General features: G+C 36.7%; 2 protein-coding genes across 4 annotated transcripts; one reads left to right on the forward strand and one right to left on the reverse strand.

The window, feature by feature from the left end:
* Nucleotides 1–318: 318 nt before the first annotated feature.
* Nucleotides 319–8222, forward strand: LOC147857247 (S-adenosyl-L-methionine-dependent methyltransferases superfamily protein). 3 transcript variants are annotated; one of them, XM_087328235.1, is made up of 9 exons: nt 319–452; nt 1894–2119; nt 3257–3391; nt 3547–3775; nt 4088–4274; nt 5285–5469; nt 5868–6005; nt 7288–7378; nt 7872–8222. In XM_087328235.1, the coding sequence occupies exons 1-9, from the start codon at nt 341–343 to the stop codon at nt 7880–7882; spliced, it is 1314 nt and encodes a 437-aa protein (XP_087184361.1). In that variant the 5' UTR covers nt 319–340; the 3' UTR covers nt 7883–8222. The 3 variants fall into 3 exon arrangements, with proteins under 3 accessions (XP_087184361.1, XP_087184362.1, XP_087184360.1); XM_087328236.1 differs by lacking the exon at nt 7288–7378; XM_087328234.1 differs by lacking the exon at nt 7872–8222 and having other exon boundaries at nt 7288–7567.
* A 14-nt stretch (nt 8223–8236) lies between these two features.
* Nucleotides 8237–10055, reverse strand: LOC147857248 (aspartic proteinase nepenthesin-1-like). The gene has a single exon (XM_087328233.1). It carries the CDS (start codon nt 10013–10015, stop codon nt 8459–8461), a length of 1557 nt encoding a protein of 518 aa, XP_087184359.1. The 5' UTR covers nt 10016–10055; the 3' UTR covers nt 8237–8458.
* Between the last annotated feature and the right edge of the window lie 8049 nt (nt 10056–18104).

Here is an 18104-nt window from a genome sequence, read left to right on the forward strand (position 1 = left end):
TAAATAAAAAAAATATTAATTAAACCAATAAAGGAGAAAAAAAACAGTTAAACCAAAAATCAATAAACCTTTAAGCCAAAACCAATTCAACCTATAAATCAATAAACCTGAGTTTTAGAACCAAACCGAACTAAAACCAAACCGTTTATCAATAATTCAAACCAAACCAAAACATTAAATTTTATTGGAACTCTATAAACCGTTAAAACCTTGGATTAACGGTTCGGTTCGGTTCGGTTTGAGCCCAAACTGGGCTCATAGCTAGCTGCTGCCCAGAGATGGGAATGATGAGATAGTGTTAGTGTTGGGGGGGTAAGGAAAGGGTTCAGGGTTTTGAGAGATGTATCAGTCCACATTCTTTCGCAGATCTTCTTCTTCTTCTTCTTCTTCTTCTTCTTGGATCCTTTCTGCTTCTTCTCTGGGTGACCATGCCTTCTCCTCGGTTCACACAAGTAAGTGTTTCAGTAATTCATCAGAAAAATCAATCAATCCATTGGTTGCTTGTTTCATTTCCAAAAAATTTACATTTTTTTCTTTTGTATGCTGAAAGACTCGTCCTTCTGTCCGTGCATTTTTTTTTTTCCTGTGTCTGCGTGTTTTTTTGTTTTTCGTTTATTTTACTGTTTCTCCACCACGTATCCATGTTTTTGTTGGAATTTTATGTTGAAAATTTGAACTTTCTCCTTGGCTAATCGAGTGAATCAGGGTTTTAACTTATAGATTTCAGGGCTTTGGTTATCTGTACCGCTGTGTGCTCCATATCAAGTTTTTTAGTGAATTATCTAAGAAATCTTATCCTTTACTCAAGGCGTTACTTCAGATAACCCATGGTTAGTTATCATTATTTTAACGAGATGCTTTATTGAAAAGGAATCTTCAATTTCGGGTCGATTGTGTGCATAGCATGAGTTTACATATTATATTTGGATACATCCGAGCAAATGTTTCCAAGATCAGTTACAATTTACCCTGGGGAGGGGGGGGGGGAGTTAGTTATATTTACAGCAAGGTAACAAAGAAAGGAGTAAAATATCATTCGTTTTGATCTTCTGTTTCATCAACCAGAAACATGTATTTGACTGTAACAAGGTTTTGAAACTTAATCTTTTACAAAAGTTTTTTTAATTTTTTTTTTTGATGTTATGTTTGATCAATCAGAATCACATGTTTAATCATCCCAAGAAGCCATGTTAGTTATCCTACATTAGAGTAAAAATGTTCTAAAACTCAATCCTTCATGACAGCATATCTTTTTGTTTTGGTATTGTATTTGATTTCTCTAGTTTGATTGTGTGCACAGCATTTTGAAAGGATTTTTCCATTAGATTGAGTGTACTGAAACACATTTTAAAAGGATGGTTTCTATTTCTATCGACTGGTACAGCTATGTGAATTTGGTTAACATTGAGACATTGGGAACCATGGAAATCTTCCTGTTTTTAAATGTGATGTTTAAGAAAATGAAAAGCGGTTCTCAAAAAAGGCATAAAGAACTCAAATTTTCTAATGACGAAATTGGCTTTGAATCCAAAGCTATAAAGGATTAGCTAAATATATCTGCTAGCATCATTGATTTTGGGAAAAACACTGAAACACTCCTCAAATTTCTTGACAGTCAAACCTGAAAAGAAAGAAAGAAAGGTATGATTTGATCTAGTAGCACATATAATTGAGAATAAAAGGAGATGAATTGACTGTGGGCACTTGGGAAAATAACAAAAACATAAGGGCTTATAAGGACATGTGGAGGGATATTGTGGAAATAAAGAGAATATTTCAGAGTTTATATTCCATATTGTGTTGTCTTGAATTCAGTATCTGTGTTAATCTATGAGGTAGTGGGCATGGCAGGAAATTTTCTAATATATGATGTTATGTCTTTGTGTATTCTAGGAATACCAAAGGTGGTTCTAAAGAAAGGTAAAACCCAGCTTTTCAAGACTGGGAATCCAATGGTGTATAGTGGAGCAGTAGATCGTATAATTGGTAGACCGCCGCCTGCGTCTGGCGAGGCAGTTTTAGTCACGGATGGAGCATTGCATCCCATAGCTTGGGGTTTATACAATCCTTTTTCTATGTTCAGTGTTCGGATCATGGAAATGGAGGATGAGGTATCAAGGCAGGTCAAAACATTCCGTTTTTTAATTCATGGAAAAGTTGAACAAAATATAGTCTTATTAGTTTCATGGAATTCCCAAAAGAATATCAATTGTGTTTCTTAAAATTCCCGTAAGTACCCCTGATTTTCCAAACTTTCAAAACCCCTCTCACACTACAATTTTTCTTTCTCTCCCCCTCTATGATTTCTCTTTAAAAGCGTGTGGCATATATGAAGATAAGCAGATATATGGGATTGTAGAGAGAGGATTTATCAATAGATAAACTAATATCAAGATAGGTAATGATTAATATCATCCTCAGGTGTCAAATATGACCAATGGAACCAAAGCTGAACATTTTCCAACAGTGTATCTGGAGCTGATTAGTGACCCTCGATATGGTAGGTATGAACACATAGAGGGTTTATAGATAATAGATGAATAGAGAGATAGATAGAGTTTAGTATCATCCTCAGAAGTTAATATGATCGATGGGACCATAGTGAAACATTTGCATGTGGCATGAGTACAGTGTATTAGTGACCCTTGATGCTCAAAATTTCTGTTAATGAATTTGTTGAGTTGATTAGCAACTCTATATATTACATGTATGAACATTCATAGATATATAGAAATTGGAGAGAAAGAGGGTTTACAGATGGATAAATAAAGAGATAGATAGAGTTTAGTATTGTCCTCAGAGATTATTATGACTGATGGAACGAAAGTGAAACATTTGTAGATATATAACTATAGTAGAAAAAGAGAGTTTATAGATAGATGAATAAAGAGATAAATAGATTTTAGTATCGTCCTCAGAGATCAATGCGACTGATGGGACCAAAGTGAAACATTATCATATGGCATGAGCTCAGTTGATTAGTGACCCTTGATGCTCAAAAATTTAACTAATGAAGGTTGTGAGTGCACATTATGGCAAAGGGAAATGTGCCGATAAAGACGAGGGAAATTGTGGAGAGAAATGTTTTGAGGGTTGGGGGGGAGGGGGCGGATTTGGGTTTTGGAAAATACTCCACGAAAACAAATGGGGATATTTTTCTAAAACAATTCTCAAATCTTCATTGCTTTCCTATATGATTAGTTTATCAAGGTAAGTGCTATTTTAGACTGAAGTTATGTTTTTCATCAATACATAGGGATTCCTCATGCTTACTAAGCATGGAGAAACTTTTGGAGTCCAGAATTGCTGCTGCAATGGACTTACGAAAACGCTTGAGTCTCCCAGATGTTGATACAGATGTATATCGTCTTGTAAACAGCGAAGGAGATAGGCAAGTCTTTTTTCATCTTGTCTTCAAAACAATTCTTCTTTTATGATACAGTAGCTCATAAACCATTTGGTTATTTTAATTTCACTTTAAAACAATGAGTTAACCATCCAAAGGTATCAATTTTCATTCTCATCTCATTCTCATGCCTTATGTAGATTGTCAGGGCTTATAGTGGACATCTTTGGGGAAAATGCAGTGGTTGCATCCTCGGCTGCATGGGTTGAGAAGTTTAGAACAACCATTGAAGCAGTACTTAAGCATACAGTTAAATGCAAACATGTATGTTGGAGGCCATCACGTGAGATGCTAAAAGAAGAAGGAATAGAGTCAGAGAGTGTTCAAAATGACTCATCCATAGCCGTTGGTACTCTTGATATGGTCGAGGTAACCCTTTCCCATCAAATCTGCTCAATGAACTATCCGAAGAATCAGTTTATGATTTTAGGAGGCCTGAGTTTGGTATTGTAAAGGCTAAATGTATGGATAAAAAAGAGCTGACTTAAACAAATGTATGGTGTGAAAATAGGGGATTTTATTTTTATTCACTTTATCTATTTAGCTTAATATTGCATTTCCCTTGTAAGTTTCTGAATACTAATTTCATCATTACTTCTAATAATAAAGAAGGGTCATTATGTGCTCTGCTTCATGTCTTCTATTTTCTCGAAGGTAGGTTTTCTGATGTTTGTCTACCAGGTAGTTGAAAATGGTGTTTGCTACAAAGCATCTTTAGACGGACAGAAAACTGGGTTCTATGCTGATCAAAGGGATAACCGATTTTGGTTGCAATCTGTCGCAAAAGACAAATCAATTTTGGATTTGTGCTGTTACAGTGGTGGTTTTGCCTTAAATGCAGCTGTTGGTGGAGCGTCTGAAGTAACAGGTAATAAGAGTTTTGGACTCTGTCTCTATTCTTACCATTTAGACAGTTGTCATAGTTTTCATTTTTTCTTTTGTTTACTTTGAGAGTTTCCTAAGTTGATTTTAACGTCAGTTCTACATACAGGCATATATTTAAATACATGCATCCATCCATACATGAATGCATCCGTCCATCCATCCATGTATGTATGCATGCATACATATATACATGCATGCGTCATTCATACACACATTCATGTGATTGTGTTTGCATGCATGTATGGATGCATACATACAGTATTTTGAGTTAGTTTTTCATCTAGCATACATATATACATGCATGCATGCATACATACATACATCCGTGTATATATGTATGCGGCATTCATACACATTCATGTGATTGTGTTTGCATGCATGTATGGATGCATACATACAGTATTTTGAGTTAGTTTTTCATCTAGCATACATATATACATGCATGCATGCATACATACATACATCCGTGTATATATGTATGCGGCATTCATACACATTCATGTGATTGTGTTTGCATGCATGCATGGATGCATACATACAGTATTTTGAGTTAGTTTTTCATCTATGTACATTTTTGTGTATTTGCTTTGTACATATACGCGCACGCACACACACAAGAACAAGAAGGTAAATAGTTTGCGTGGAATATCTAGAATCCTGATATATTAGTCTTGGTAGGGAGTAACTAGACATTCAGTGTATATATGAATAATGAATAACACATATCTTTGTCAGCAAGAGATCTGGGATCTTCTATAAATGACGGTGCCATGATGTCATCCATCATTCATAAAATTATTAGTAGTGTTGAATTTCTATAATACAGAGCATGTAAAAATTGGTTTTTAAAAATTCGCTCTGATGGCAACTTCAATATAGTTTCTATGTTGAAGTTCAGGATTTATCTGAAATTTGCTATCAATATTTTGGCATCTCGTACACAATTGTTAGCATTAAGTCTTTAAATAAGTTTCTGTTGACAACATTTATCAGGTGTTGACTCTTCATCACCGGCAATAGAGCTAGCCATTGAAAACATGAAATTGAACAAAGTTAGCTCTAAAATTGTCAGCTTTGTGAAAGGTGATGTAACAGAGTATATGAAAGAAGCAATCTCACAGGGACGAACATGGGACATTGTAATTTTGGATCCTCCAAAATTAGCTCCGACTAGAAAGGTTAGTTATCACCTTCTGAGCAATGATTTTTAACAACAATTTCTGTAAGATCTTATTTTCCTTTCTCTTTTAAGTTTTGCATTCATAATTCTCATAATTTTAAATTATTTTATGCATGAAGGAAACTCATCCAATTTATAAGGAAACCATGCCCAAACACTATCTTGCAAGGTCTTCTTACCAATGACTATCATAATAACATCGTTGTATTTGACATTATATGGCAAGTTCTATAGCATTCTTAATGTATGTAGTGAAACTTTAGTGGGATTTTCTTATAATTTCCTACTATTTCATACTATTTCACTGCTAATTCTCTAATGATGCCTCACAAGTTTTTACTGCTATACAGAGAATCATAATAGCATAAAATGTTATTTAACATTAGATGATGCCAGGTTCTACAACGTGCTATGGGCATGTATCGGAACCTAAATACACTTGCGATGAAATGTGTTGAATCCGGGGGTTTGTTGATGACATGTTCATGCTCAGGTGCAATGACGCAAAGTGGGTCGTTCATGGATGTTCTTCTTGTGAGTCCTTTCCCCTTAAAATCCTCTTCATTTTGGCACGAAATTATTCATCAAATTTCACAATGTTAAGTTCTTTCTCTTTAAAAATCCACCCTTTTTATAGCATCTATGCAAATTCACTTTCTTGATGTTCTTTGTAAGGCTTCAGTCATAAAAATCTATTCATTCTAGCATTAAATAGTTCACTTAAATTTCACATGTCTGACTTGCATGTTCTCACACTGGATCTCTCACTCAACAAGTAAAGAACAAACTTCAAGAGATACAGTTGTAGAATAGATGAGTTGGATTAATTCTCCAACTCATTTCTTCTTTTCTTTTTCCATTCTTGAAGAAATTCCTCTCTTTTGTACCCTATTCTATTCTTTTTCCTTTTCTTTTCAATGGTATTCCATGTGGCACCCACCTCTCCTTTTTGTCTCTTTGAAATTTGGCTCATTTATTTATTATGTTTTCTGAAATTGCTTGTTAAGACTAAAGCACATGATGGAGCTCAATATGCACCTGATAGAACTAGTAAAGTTTATTATTATTCTATGTTTCTCATTTTTAATTGATAAAAGGTACACACGTTGGAAGGCTCTTAATCTCCTGTAACCCACAAAACTCACGCAGATTGTTATATGTCGATACAAAGCCCTTGTCAAGCCCTATAACCCTCAGATGACACATGTTTCCCCAACTCGACATCTAGATTTCAAAAGATCCCATCAACCCATGTGTCAATATTTCTAGAAAGAGTATATGGAACATGTGTTTTTGTCCTATTTATATAAGTATATGTGCATGGAGCTAGAAGAATTGAACCTTGTTGGGAGACAGTCAATCTGAGTGCAGTTATCTAAGACTATCATTTGAATCATGTCTGCAAATTCACCCATTCTTTACATCTAAAATTCATGCATAAACACCACCCAGAAATCCTACCATGAGAATCACAGAACAAAAGAAAACCAAAACGTTCGGAAGTGGTCAAAACATGATAAAAACCATATTGGAGCATCTCTCAAACGTACTACACGTAAAGCTCTTCTTGTTATATCGTTTTGTCCTCTGGTATACGTGATGACATTTTTAATTACAAGTACTAAGTTGGCATTCTTCACTTCTTAATTCGTTTGGCCAAAGTAACATTAATTATTCGTATAAATTGGCATGCAACACGCAATGTCGTTCTGGTGAAATCCTGTCCTTAAAGCTATCCAGTTTAGCCCTAAATATGTATGCAAGTGTCCAACCTGTTTACGATAACTTTGGAATAATGTTTTGTCATATATGTTAGGCATCGGCTTCATCAGCAGGAAAGAAGATAACTCAAGTAAGGTATGGTGGGGCAGCACCTGATCATACAATCAACCCTGCATATCCTGAAGGTGCATATTTGACAAATATCGTCCTGAGAGTCATGTGAGGCATTCCTGGCAAAATCATATGATATGATGATAAAAAACCTTCCCAGCGGTGATCAATTTGCAACATTATGTGATCCTCAGGGGATGAACATGTAGTGATGATTTCTCGATCTTTATTTCCATACTGGCCTCAGAGATTTGTTTTTCCAATTTGTCCCGAATCATGCAGCTTGTAAGTATGTTGAATTATTTATGGCATGCTATTGGTTTAAATCAATAGCATTCATCACTAACCTGGGAATGATTTGTGATGTGAAATCAGCTTCTCACTAAATTTGATCGATAATTTGTGATTGCTCTCGCATTCAATGAAGAAAAGCTTTGATTAAGTGTCCAACTGATTTTTAAAACATAAAACTATCACTTTCAAGTTAACCTCTAACTTATCATTACGAAAGATGGTATGAGCTTATCATAGTTTGATTGTAGATAGCTTATTGTTATGTGCATTCAGAGCGTTTATAGACCTTGGAAATGTGGTTATCAGATTTAATGGAGAGAACGAAGATTATGGTATCATGATGAGAAATCACTCAAAAAGGGAAGTGCATGTTAGCCGATTCATAATGAATGCCTAATCCTTCTCTATGCATTCATCTGCTAAAGAACTGTATGGGTCCATACAAACAATGCTATATGCCCAAATTTTGTTTGTTTTCTCCATATTTTGCATATGATTTTATATACCTAAGTCTATGGACATATCATACCAAAAAAGCACTATCGTTTTGGGTGCAAATTTTCCAATGCAAACTGAGTCGTAGATAAATAACCCTTCTGCATAAACAAGGCATTGGCATCACCATCTATACATTCACATTTAGAAAAGGAATTTGCATTTATTATGTAGTATAGTTTACATTGAGTTTTTTTTGGAATCTTTGAAATTAAATGTAGAATGGTTCGAATCCGGTGGTTATTGGATGTCGATAGAAGTGTTTCAATCACTACAAGTCAAAATTTCATATGGAAATCCCAATCCTTGAGATTGGCAAATCTAAGCATAGTGTGGCAGTGACATATATTCAGAGCAAATGTTTGTTAAAATGCAATAGGGCAGTAAGATTTGGCGAAACCAAGCCGGTTCTTCTTCCTGTCATATTGCACAAAATAATTCTGTTGTATCAAGTTGCCAATCACAGATAACCTTGATGAACTGCCCAACATACCAAGACACCTTATCTCTTTAGTAGGATCCAAAAAATAGTTTCTGGGAGGGGGCCTGAAGGTAGCCCCGCCTTTGAATATCATCGAGATCCTTGGAAACTGGTAAGGAGGTCTAAACCCTGACACATTATAGCATAGCTCAAGTCCAGCAGTAGGGGGTGCTAGAGGGTAATGGATGAGTTTTTGTAGAGTAGACACAATTCTATTGAATGCTGGTGATGGAAACATCGTTAGCGTTGTACCTGAATCAATAATTGTCCCTCCATTGCCATTTCGATCTATCATCCAAATTGATGGATCTATGTCTAGTGATTGAATGCCCACCTTTATGGCCTCAAGTTGGATGTAGTATAAAGTATCCAACACTGGGTTTTGCAGAAAAGGTGTGAATCGAAGACGGGATGTTAGGTTCTTTCTAGGATCTTCACCCAACACGAGTGCACTCCGAAGTTTCCTACTAAAAAAGCTAGTGAAGCAATAAGAGAATTTGCCTCCAAACATGAACCCAACTTGTGTGGAGAATGAGATGGGACCTTGACCGAGGCCTAGGACACCCCCTCCTCGTGCTATGTTACTTCCCGTGTTATTAGTACCACATCCCAAAGCCACGTTTTCTATCATCACTCTCTTCTTTGCGGGAGCGCGGGCGGTTTGCAAAGTGACGGTGTCGTACCCGTAAAAGCCGTTTGTCTCGGACAAATCGCTATATCCATATGCATATGTGCAGCTCGAAGGGGAGCTATGATCGCAGCTAGCATTGGCGGGGGGCGGGACGTAGTTACATTCTCGATCTTGGCACGATATAGGCGTAAATGTGGAGGAATTCTTCACATAGAAGACTTGGGTGGGTGTGGGGGCAGTCGATTGGTAGGTTCTAGAGGCGGAGCACCGTGCCCAGAAGAGGTCGCTCCCGGTGTCGACAATGAAGACGAGTCGCTTGGGCGGGGTGCCGATCTCGAGCTCAACGAAATAGTTTCCAGCATTTCCCGGGAATGCCGAGCCCGGAATTACTTTCCCTTGGACAATGTAGTTCTCGGAGTGCCGGCCAATAGGTGGTGATGGTGGTGGCGATGCGGGACTTGGTGCTTCTTGTTGCAAGGACTCGAAGCCGGGGTTGTAATTCGTTCCACGGATTAGTGGGGAAGATCCGGCCGAGGCTCCCCGAGGAGGGGTTTTGGAAGCCAAAAGCCTCTTCACCCTCATCTCATCCATGGTGACCAAATCATTAATCAAACTTACCTTCATGCCCACATTTTGTGGTTTGGGCAAAGCAGCTACTGGAGATGGATGATAGGAATAGCCCAAAGCACAACATAGTAGTAGTAATGCAAGCATGCTTAGGAGATTAAAGTTGATGTGGAAGGCATGAGGAGGGCATTGAAGGCTAATGATTGTGGGTCTTCTTCCTCTTCTCAGATGGTGATCCATCATCACATGGGAGGATAGAGAGATCTGAAGGGGATAAGGGTAGGGTGGGGTTGGGGGGGGGGGAGGAGGAGGAGGAAAAAAATGGGCTAAAGCTTTTGTGTATGCTCATTGGGAAGGAAAATGAAGGAAAGAAGATAATGCAATAATAAAAAAGTAGAATAAAAATGATTGATCCATGAGTAGGAAAAAGCTTTGGTTCACATTTTTGTTTTACTTTGAAGTAAAACTTGTTAGAACTCTAGTCTCAAGTTTCTTTTTTGTTTTTGATTGGATGTATCTGTCATGAGAAAATACCCCCCTCACGAGTCACTGGATGTACATGTCATGAGAAAATACCCCCCAGGAAGCCACCCAAACAAGACCACATGTCCACATCACCACCATAGCCACAATAGCTAGCCATCAGGACGTCATGCACACCCACGTCCTATTCATAATGTGAAAGGTGTGATGGTGTGCATGTGCCATGCCTGCGCGAGAAAATACCCCCAGGAAACCACCCAAACAAGACCACATGTCCACATCACCACTATAGCCACAATAGCTAGCCATCAGGACATCATGCACACCCACACCCTATTCATAGTGTGAAAGGTGTGATGGTGCACATGTGCCATGCCAGCGGGAAGCCTGGCCCTAAACACTTTTCTAGATGTTCGTGTCATAGTTGGGCTGGCTCGCAAATGACAGACATGTCCTATGCCTTGGACTTTGGACTTGGACATTGGACATTGGACTTGGACTTGAAATTGAACTTGGCCTTATCGTGATTAGGCTTTAGAAACCTTCGACAAGAATTGCCAACGAAGATACAACATGTAAGTCTGCCTTCTTCATGCACCATTGGATCCACCAAGTCCTTACCATTAATGCCGAGTAACTTATTACACTTGTTGACTAATGCCCTTTTTTCTCATCGTTGCCCTTCTCCTTCTTGGAAACCAACCAACTCGTTGATCCCAAACCATCTTTCTTTTAATTTTAATTTTATTGATTGATCAGTTTCGTTTTTTCTTTTGTTTCTTTCTTTCAACATGCTTACTGCTACTATTCCCATTCTCCTTGTAATGTGTGCGTGTGCGCGTGAACTTTTGCATTTTGCACAGCTAGATAAAGCCACTCAATGGGGAAGGGCTTATTGTCTTCTTGGAAAACTTTGCTTGCTTCGGTAAATGTCGAAGAAGAAAAAACCTCGACAAGGGCCTTTTGAATGGACAATCATGGTTAACTACTTTTAATTCGTATAATATGTAGGTCATGACAAAAGTGGAAACGTTTCTCGACGTGTCTAGGTATTATCATGCCAAGCATGTTATAGCCCTTCACCTCTCTCTCATTGGGCTTTCGAGTTCATTTTTCAATACATTGTTCCAGACATTCTGATAGAGTATAGCCTTTTAGTCTTTATTGTAACACTCACCAAAAGCTTGACCATGCATATCACCTCTTGTTGTGCCCACTTTAATGCCTGAGTCGAATCGAGTCTAATGTGCTAATTACAATCATGACTAAAAAGCGTGAATGCCATAATTCAAAGAAACCAAATCTCAACATTCTAATCTTGCTTCTAATTAGAATAGCCTAATTGACTAATTAAGGTGTGGTCAAAATTAGGCTAACATACTAGCCTTGCTTAGTTGGTTATTATGCTAATTATGTTTATTCTCTAAATAAATTTTTTTGCTTATTGATTTTTTTCATTATATGCTTAATCTTAATTCTTGTGTGATTAGGTGCATCTACTTTGACTAGGGTAATTTTGAAATCAAAATCTCGAGATATTTTAATATTTCTCACTCACACCCAAGCACCCTATGGTGACTTTCCTGTAAAGCACAAATAATAGGTATTAGGGACCAAAAAGTTGTTTCCGTGTTACAAAAGGCCAACCTCGGAAATTGAATTAGCCCATTCATCTATGTAAAATTCGAGCATTTTTCTTGTTACTAAAGCATCAACGAGAATCTTACAAAAAACAAATTGGGCTTAGGAAATCCTCGAAAAATACCTGAATACGTTTGGAGAATTTGTGCCCTAGGAAAACTTTTGTCAATAATGTGCTTTTTTGTGTTGAATCATAGCTTATGTTGACTCATAAGGTTGGCTCCTTGGATTTTGCACCATCACAATAACATTTTAATGTACAATCATGAATGGTTTGGCCTCTGGATATGAATTTATGCAGCTCAAAAGTTGTACATAGTATTATGTAAATAGGACACGCTAAAGGGAAATGCCAATTAAGATGCTCTACTGTGAACCATCCATGCCCAAGTGCATGTACAAAAAGCTTCAAGGGGTGTGAGCTTCTTTAAGTTGTGCATTTAGAGCAAAGCTTTGTAGAGAGAGTGTGTGAAAGAGAACTCGTGTACATGATATTGTACCCACACAATTGTAGATAGTTGAGTTGCCATATTTGGCATTGTGTTTTGAATTTGACTATTCTTTCATCATATCTTTGAGTGGTGTTAACTGTAGTGGTCTCGTCATTGTTTCATTCTTTCCTACGGTCATGGTGGAGAATCTTACAAGGTTACTGAAACTTCAACAAAATATGGAAAGCAAATTTGTTTTTGTTTTTGTTTTTTTTACAATAAAAGAATATACTCCATTAGTTAAAATATACACAACTTAGATCCCTTTATTGGGTAGGCCTTTCCTAAACTATCCTATCATTCATGAGTGATCTCACTTATTTATCTTACACTTTCACATGGGTCTCTAGCCAACCTTTCATACACATCACCTTCATTCAATATCCCCCATGACATCTCGTTCACACACCTCTTTCAACTAATGGGAGGGGAGAACAACCATCGGGCGTCGTATATCCATTCCATTTGTTGTGGCCATCGGTGTAGTACACCAACGTTTTCTGAAATTCAGCCTCATTAATTCCGAAACATCATTAGTACCATCAATCCGCTCATATTGAGCTCTTGGTGTAGTTAGTAGTGTGTGCCATATTAGCGTAATCGATTCAGCTAGAGGGCGTTTGTTTGCTAAAAATAGCCCGGTACACCTTGTCGTCCATATGCACCATATGGTAATGGGTGCAACCAGCGTCCATAGATCTCCAAATTTTTGCTTCTGTGCAATAACTGCAGGTACCCTATTGTCAGTGAAGGCAACGGTTGTATGGAGAAAGGCATTACGTTTGCTTTGCCATGCCTCTAGTTCGTTCACCCTCAACTAGGGACATGCTTGTTGGAACTGTCTTTAGGATGATGTGGCAAAATACGATAGCACATGCAAAGCTATGTACAATGTTTGTTTGAAATCTTATCACTTTTGTGGAATTTTGACAATTACATAGCATAATCAATACTTGTATTTCAACTATCGTGGATGTTACAGTGGAATCATTCATGTACGTAAGTAAGTCTTTCACATAATTTTCAAATTTGTCTTATATTTTATTGATTACCATTATGTGTTCTTAATATTCCCCCTTGCAAGCATTGTGAAAGCCATCACCTCAACCAATAAAAGGATATGTTGGAAGTCTTAGGTCCTATTGAAATGAGGACTAACCTAAACTATTCATGTATTCACGTGAGAACTAACCTGATAAGTTCACCTACTTGATCAGACATGGATAAGATTTATGAAGGGGTTTTATATAGTAATAGTAAGGTAAAAACTTCAAGATATCCAAGCATTTTGTTTTATTTTCCAAGTTTTGAAGGCATACAAATACCTTTTCAAATGCATAACTCTCCCATAAAAAAAGTCCCTATGCCAACTCATCACTACCATCCATTCTGAACATAAGTAGTGTACACAATCAACAATCATTCGGTTAGGTTGACAAATCAATCTTGAACCTCTCAAAAAAAACTATGTTGTTTGAATCAACCTATGCAAAGGAAGGAATACTTTGTATTCACACAAAGTGAATGATCATTGGGAATTGTGGACATACTCGCTATAATATCCCACTAACCCTGAAAACATTTGTAAAACTTATGAAGTATGTGGAGAGCGTCACTGCATAAATGCATAGGTCTTTGTTGGATTCATTTGAATAATACAAGTGTGGACACAATATGAACAAAATACAAAGTGACCTCTTAGAAAAATAACCTTTTTGGAAACTTTTGCATGTAGTGCATGGTTGATTGGCCAAACATGATATTTTTAAGATGCTTCAAATGGGATTCCAATGTTTTGATTAAACAATCAAATTACTATAATTGAATAACCTCATTGTGCAAATTTGTTATAGCCAAAAGGCTCATTATACCAAATGTGTAGCCAAAAGGGTTATAACTAAAAGGCTCACATTGTTACCGCCATGCAACACTAGAACAAACTACAAGGACCACGACACAATTGTGGAGGCAGGATGGTTCTGAAAACTTTCAAATGTCAATGTTGTTAGGAAGTTGGTGACTAAAAATTTCAATACATGAAATAATAGCGAAAATGAGGTCAAGGGCGGAACAAAGATAATGACAACAAAACAATGACCATGAGAGCTTATAATCGTGACACATTACCTAGGCATTATACATTGGTGGCATGTAAGTGAGTACATATTGAGAAGGCCACAATAGGCTATATGTGATGAAGATAATTAGAGGCACCTAGGGGATATGTTTGTTTCACAACAAAATGTCTTCTAGAAAGTAGACAACCCTGCCTACCTAGTTGATATGATTGTAAGCCAATATTAAACAAACCACGCATAACATGATCTAAATCTCCTCACGACCATCCAAATGTGGGCATCTTCTTCCCTTCCCTACATTATGCCAAATGAGGGATATATATTGATAATGTTCATAGAATGTACTAATGTCATGTTGGGACTACCTTGGTCCTTGCACATGGATACCAAGCACCAATATAGTAAAAGGGCCTCACAATCTATTGGTTTAGGGGTAAATTACAATCTTTGCGTACAAAATCATGTTGCGTTCACTCCTTTAAACCTTAGGAAAATGTATTTGTTGGTTTCGATATTTCATTATATCATAAATAAGACCCATTTCACCCTCCACAATATTTCTCAACTTTATTGTCTATGTACAACAAGATGTGTAAGAGACTCGAGTATAATAACAATTCTCTTAAGTTGTGAGAAGCGGACTTGCCTGAAAAATGCAAATACTTTCTCTAGTTTATCAGCCATAAAGCCCTCCCAATTGGTACATGGCTACAACGGAGAGGCCAAGATGGTGCCTGTAAGAATTGCAACTACGATGCAGAAACGATTGAACATTGCTTGTGGTCTTGTACGTATGCAAATATGATTTGTGAAAGAATTATATGCATTCTGGCGGCTGGCGGCATGGAAGGCTCAATTTCATTTGGTTATGCTATATGGTGGTCTCCACAAAAGAATGCATGGATGTGTGGTGCACAAGACTTCTCCTTAGCCCTTAAAGTGCATAGAACCCATTGGACATGGACAACGTTGGATGTAAGCAAATTTGGGGATCACAAAATTTGCAGAAAGCATGGTCCATTGTGGCATCAATCGGTATGTGGAACATTTGGAAATATAGATGTTTCAAATGGTACTAAGGGGAAACACACACAATTGTAGATGCCATCACAACTATATGGACTGATCTAGTGGTATCCTTGCATGCACAATTCGAAAACCTACATGGAGATTCAAAGTCTCAAGGGTTGGCATGAGCACAATTTATCTCACTCTCAGAAAACACACCATTGGTGGACTTCATGTCAGGACATCCAAAATGGTGCTTCTAGCCCCTTCACTGGCTCTGCCCCCTTTGGCCAGCAAATCACCCATATTGCTTTCAGTGATATCAATGTCTAACTGCATTGAAAAGCTTGCTAGTTGTCTTGAGGCTTGCAGAAAAATAACAGGTTTTGTCAGGGAAACGTTTGCTATGATGGGGACAATGATTGCCCCACCTTTTTTTATCTAAGGTGTCACACAACGATAGCTAAATATATATGAAAATGACATGTAAAAATAGTTGAGTATCTATGGATACTTAGAATGTACATAGACTGATTTGTATATACGATTCGCCTAACTAATGGGAAACAGTTTTTTCTTGAGAAAATTTAGTATAAAGAGCATTTGTAACATAACTTATTGTTTCCTTGTATTATGTACAAAAAATAATTTTGAGTCGAATTTCTTTCGGAGTCATTTCTGAGCTTCGAACATGCAAACTTGGAGGGGTTCGTGACCTTACAATCCACAATTAGACATTATCATCTATTCAAAGACGAGACCACCACCGCAAAAACAAAAGCTCCATGTCGTGATTCATACACAAACCTGACTTCTTATGTACATATCGTCATATCTTCCTTTGTATGTTTGTGGAAACATAAACAAATAAACATGTGCACCTTGTCACACTGGACACATACTATGCATGTATATCTATATGGATGCATATATATACTACATTTGACAATTTCTAGATGGTGAGTACAACATGTTGATGTATTTAGTAGGCTAACTTACTTCTATTCTTAAGTTCACATACTATGCATGTATATCTATATGGATGCATATATATACTACATTTGACAATTTCTAGATGGTGAGTACAACATGTTGATGTATTTAGTAGGCTAACTTACTTCTATTCTTAAGTTCCCACATGTAAACATGCTAAAAACTCTTTATAAGTTTAGATGAAATCATGCACATTAACATTTTTGTTGCTAAAAAAAAGTGGTATTCACATTCCATAAGACAATGACTAAATGAGAAGGTTCCACTTTAAAGTGAGATGCTAATAAATTTGATAAAAACTTCTATGTGAACATTGGGAATAGGTGGTGAGAAGACACATATGTGGCATTAAACTATATTTAAGTATTTCTACTACAATTTAGTCAACCTTGATAGTAGTATCCTATATATGGTGAGTGTGACTAACTCATGTTTTAAAGATCTCCCATGTTCATTAGAATTTGTTATCCAACAACTAAGATTTTTTGTTGGGCTTTTATTGGGATACATGGACATACAACTAACTTGATTGAACACCTTGCATATCAATCGGTCACTACAAATATAACTTGAAATATATTTTTGGTGTTGTGTGTTGTATCACATAACTTTTTTTATAGTCTCACTCAACAAATTTTTCTTCATTATAAGTGCACCTAGTCAATCAATTTTTAAAATGAGGAGCAAGCTATTGAGGGAGACTATGAAAGGAGCAACACATAACACCCAACATATATTTCGGCAATGTAGTAAACATTGAGCATCCCAAAGTATCTAGTATAATGGTAAGTATCTCAACCTCATAAGGCGAACAGACCAATATTGGGATAAATCAATAGATATAACTTTTATTAATTTTGAAATCGAGGGATGAATTGATGGACATGCTTGCTATATAAAGTATAAGTTGCATTGGATCCGAAATTGTTGTGTACTTCAATGACATTTCGGTTCTTCTTTTTAAAGTTCCAATGAGGTTTTTCGAACTTCCTGAAAATAACAACGATATATTGGTAATTCTCCCTTAGATATATGTCATGTTCCTTGTCAATAAGTTTTTTCTTATGAGAAAATCAATCCTACTTGAAACTCTAAGTGATGTTGGTATTATTGTCATGTTTTCCTTCGATAAAGAGCTAGTGAGATATCACTAGCAAAGCTTATGGACATTATACAATTTTTCTAGGAAAAGAATAGATTATTGTTTTGGTTATCTTGGCAAATACTATGTTAATAACTCGACATCGAAACAAGAACCAAGATATGGACATCAAAACCTAAACATAATGTGAGCCGATTTAATATAGACAGTAGAAAATATGTATTCTGAAAATTCCAATCGTACCTTGTAATGACAAAGGAATTGTATAGAAACCATCTTGGTTAAGATATTAACATCAAAACCTAAACATAATGTGAGCCATTTAATATGGAATGAAGAAAATGTGTATTCTGAAAATTCCAGTTGTAACTTGTAAAGACAAAAAGGAATTGTATAGGAACAATTTTGGTTAACTTTGGTTTCTCAAAAAGAAGTCGGGATCCAAAAGTATAAATACACAAACACAAAATTTAGAAGTCTAAACTAAATCAAGAGCTATAAATGCATACATTAAGATGCAAATGTAGGATGCATTT

The sequence above is a fragment of the Azolla caroliniana genome, unplaced genomic scaffold, assembly GCF_043228905.1.
Source record: "Azolla caroliniana isolate FFs.n. ecotype wild unplaced genomic scaffold, voAzoCaro1.0.p SCAF_12, whole genome shotgun sequence".
Lineage (NCBI taxonomy): Eukaryota > Viridiplantae > Streptophyta > Polypodiopsida > Salviniales > Salviniaceae > Azolla > Azolla caroliniana.

What these genes read in the sequence shown, in the direction of transcription:
- LOC147857247 (XM_087328234.1), top strand. Translation starts at nt 341, where the DNA reads ATGTATCAGTCCACATTCTTTCGCAGATCTTCTTCTTCTTCTTCTTCT. An exon ending in ATGGAGGATGAGGTATCAAG is followed by an intron (nt 2,120 to 3,256) that starts GCAGGTCAAAAC and finishes ATCAATACATAG; the next exon opens with GGATTCCTCATGCTTACTAA. An exon ending in GTAAACAGCGAAGGAGATAG is followed by an intron (nt 3,392 to 3,546) that starts GCAAGTCTTTTT and finishes TGCCTTATGTAG; the next exon opens with ATTGTCAGGGCTTATAGTGG.
- LOC147857248 (XM_087328233.1), bottom strand. Translation starts at nt 10,015, where the DNA reads ATGATGGATCACCATCTGAGAAGAGGAAGAAGACCCACAATCATTAGC.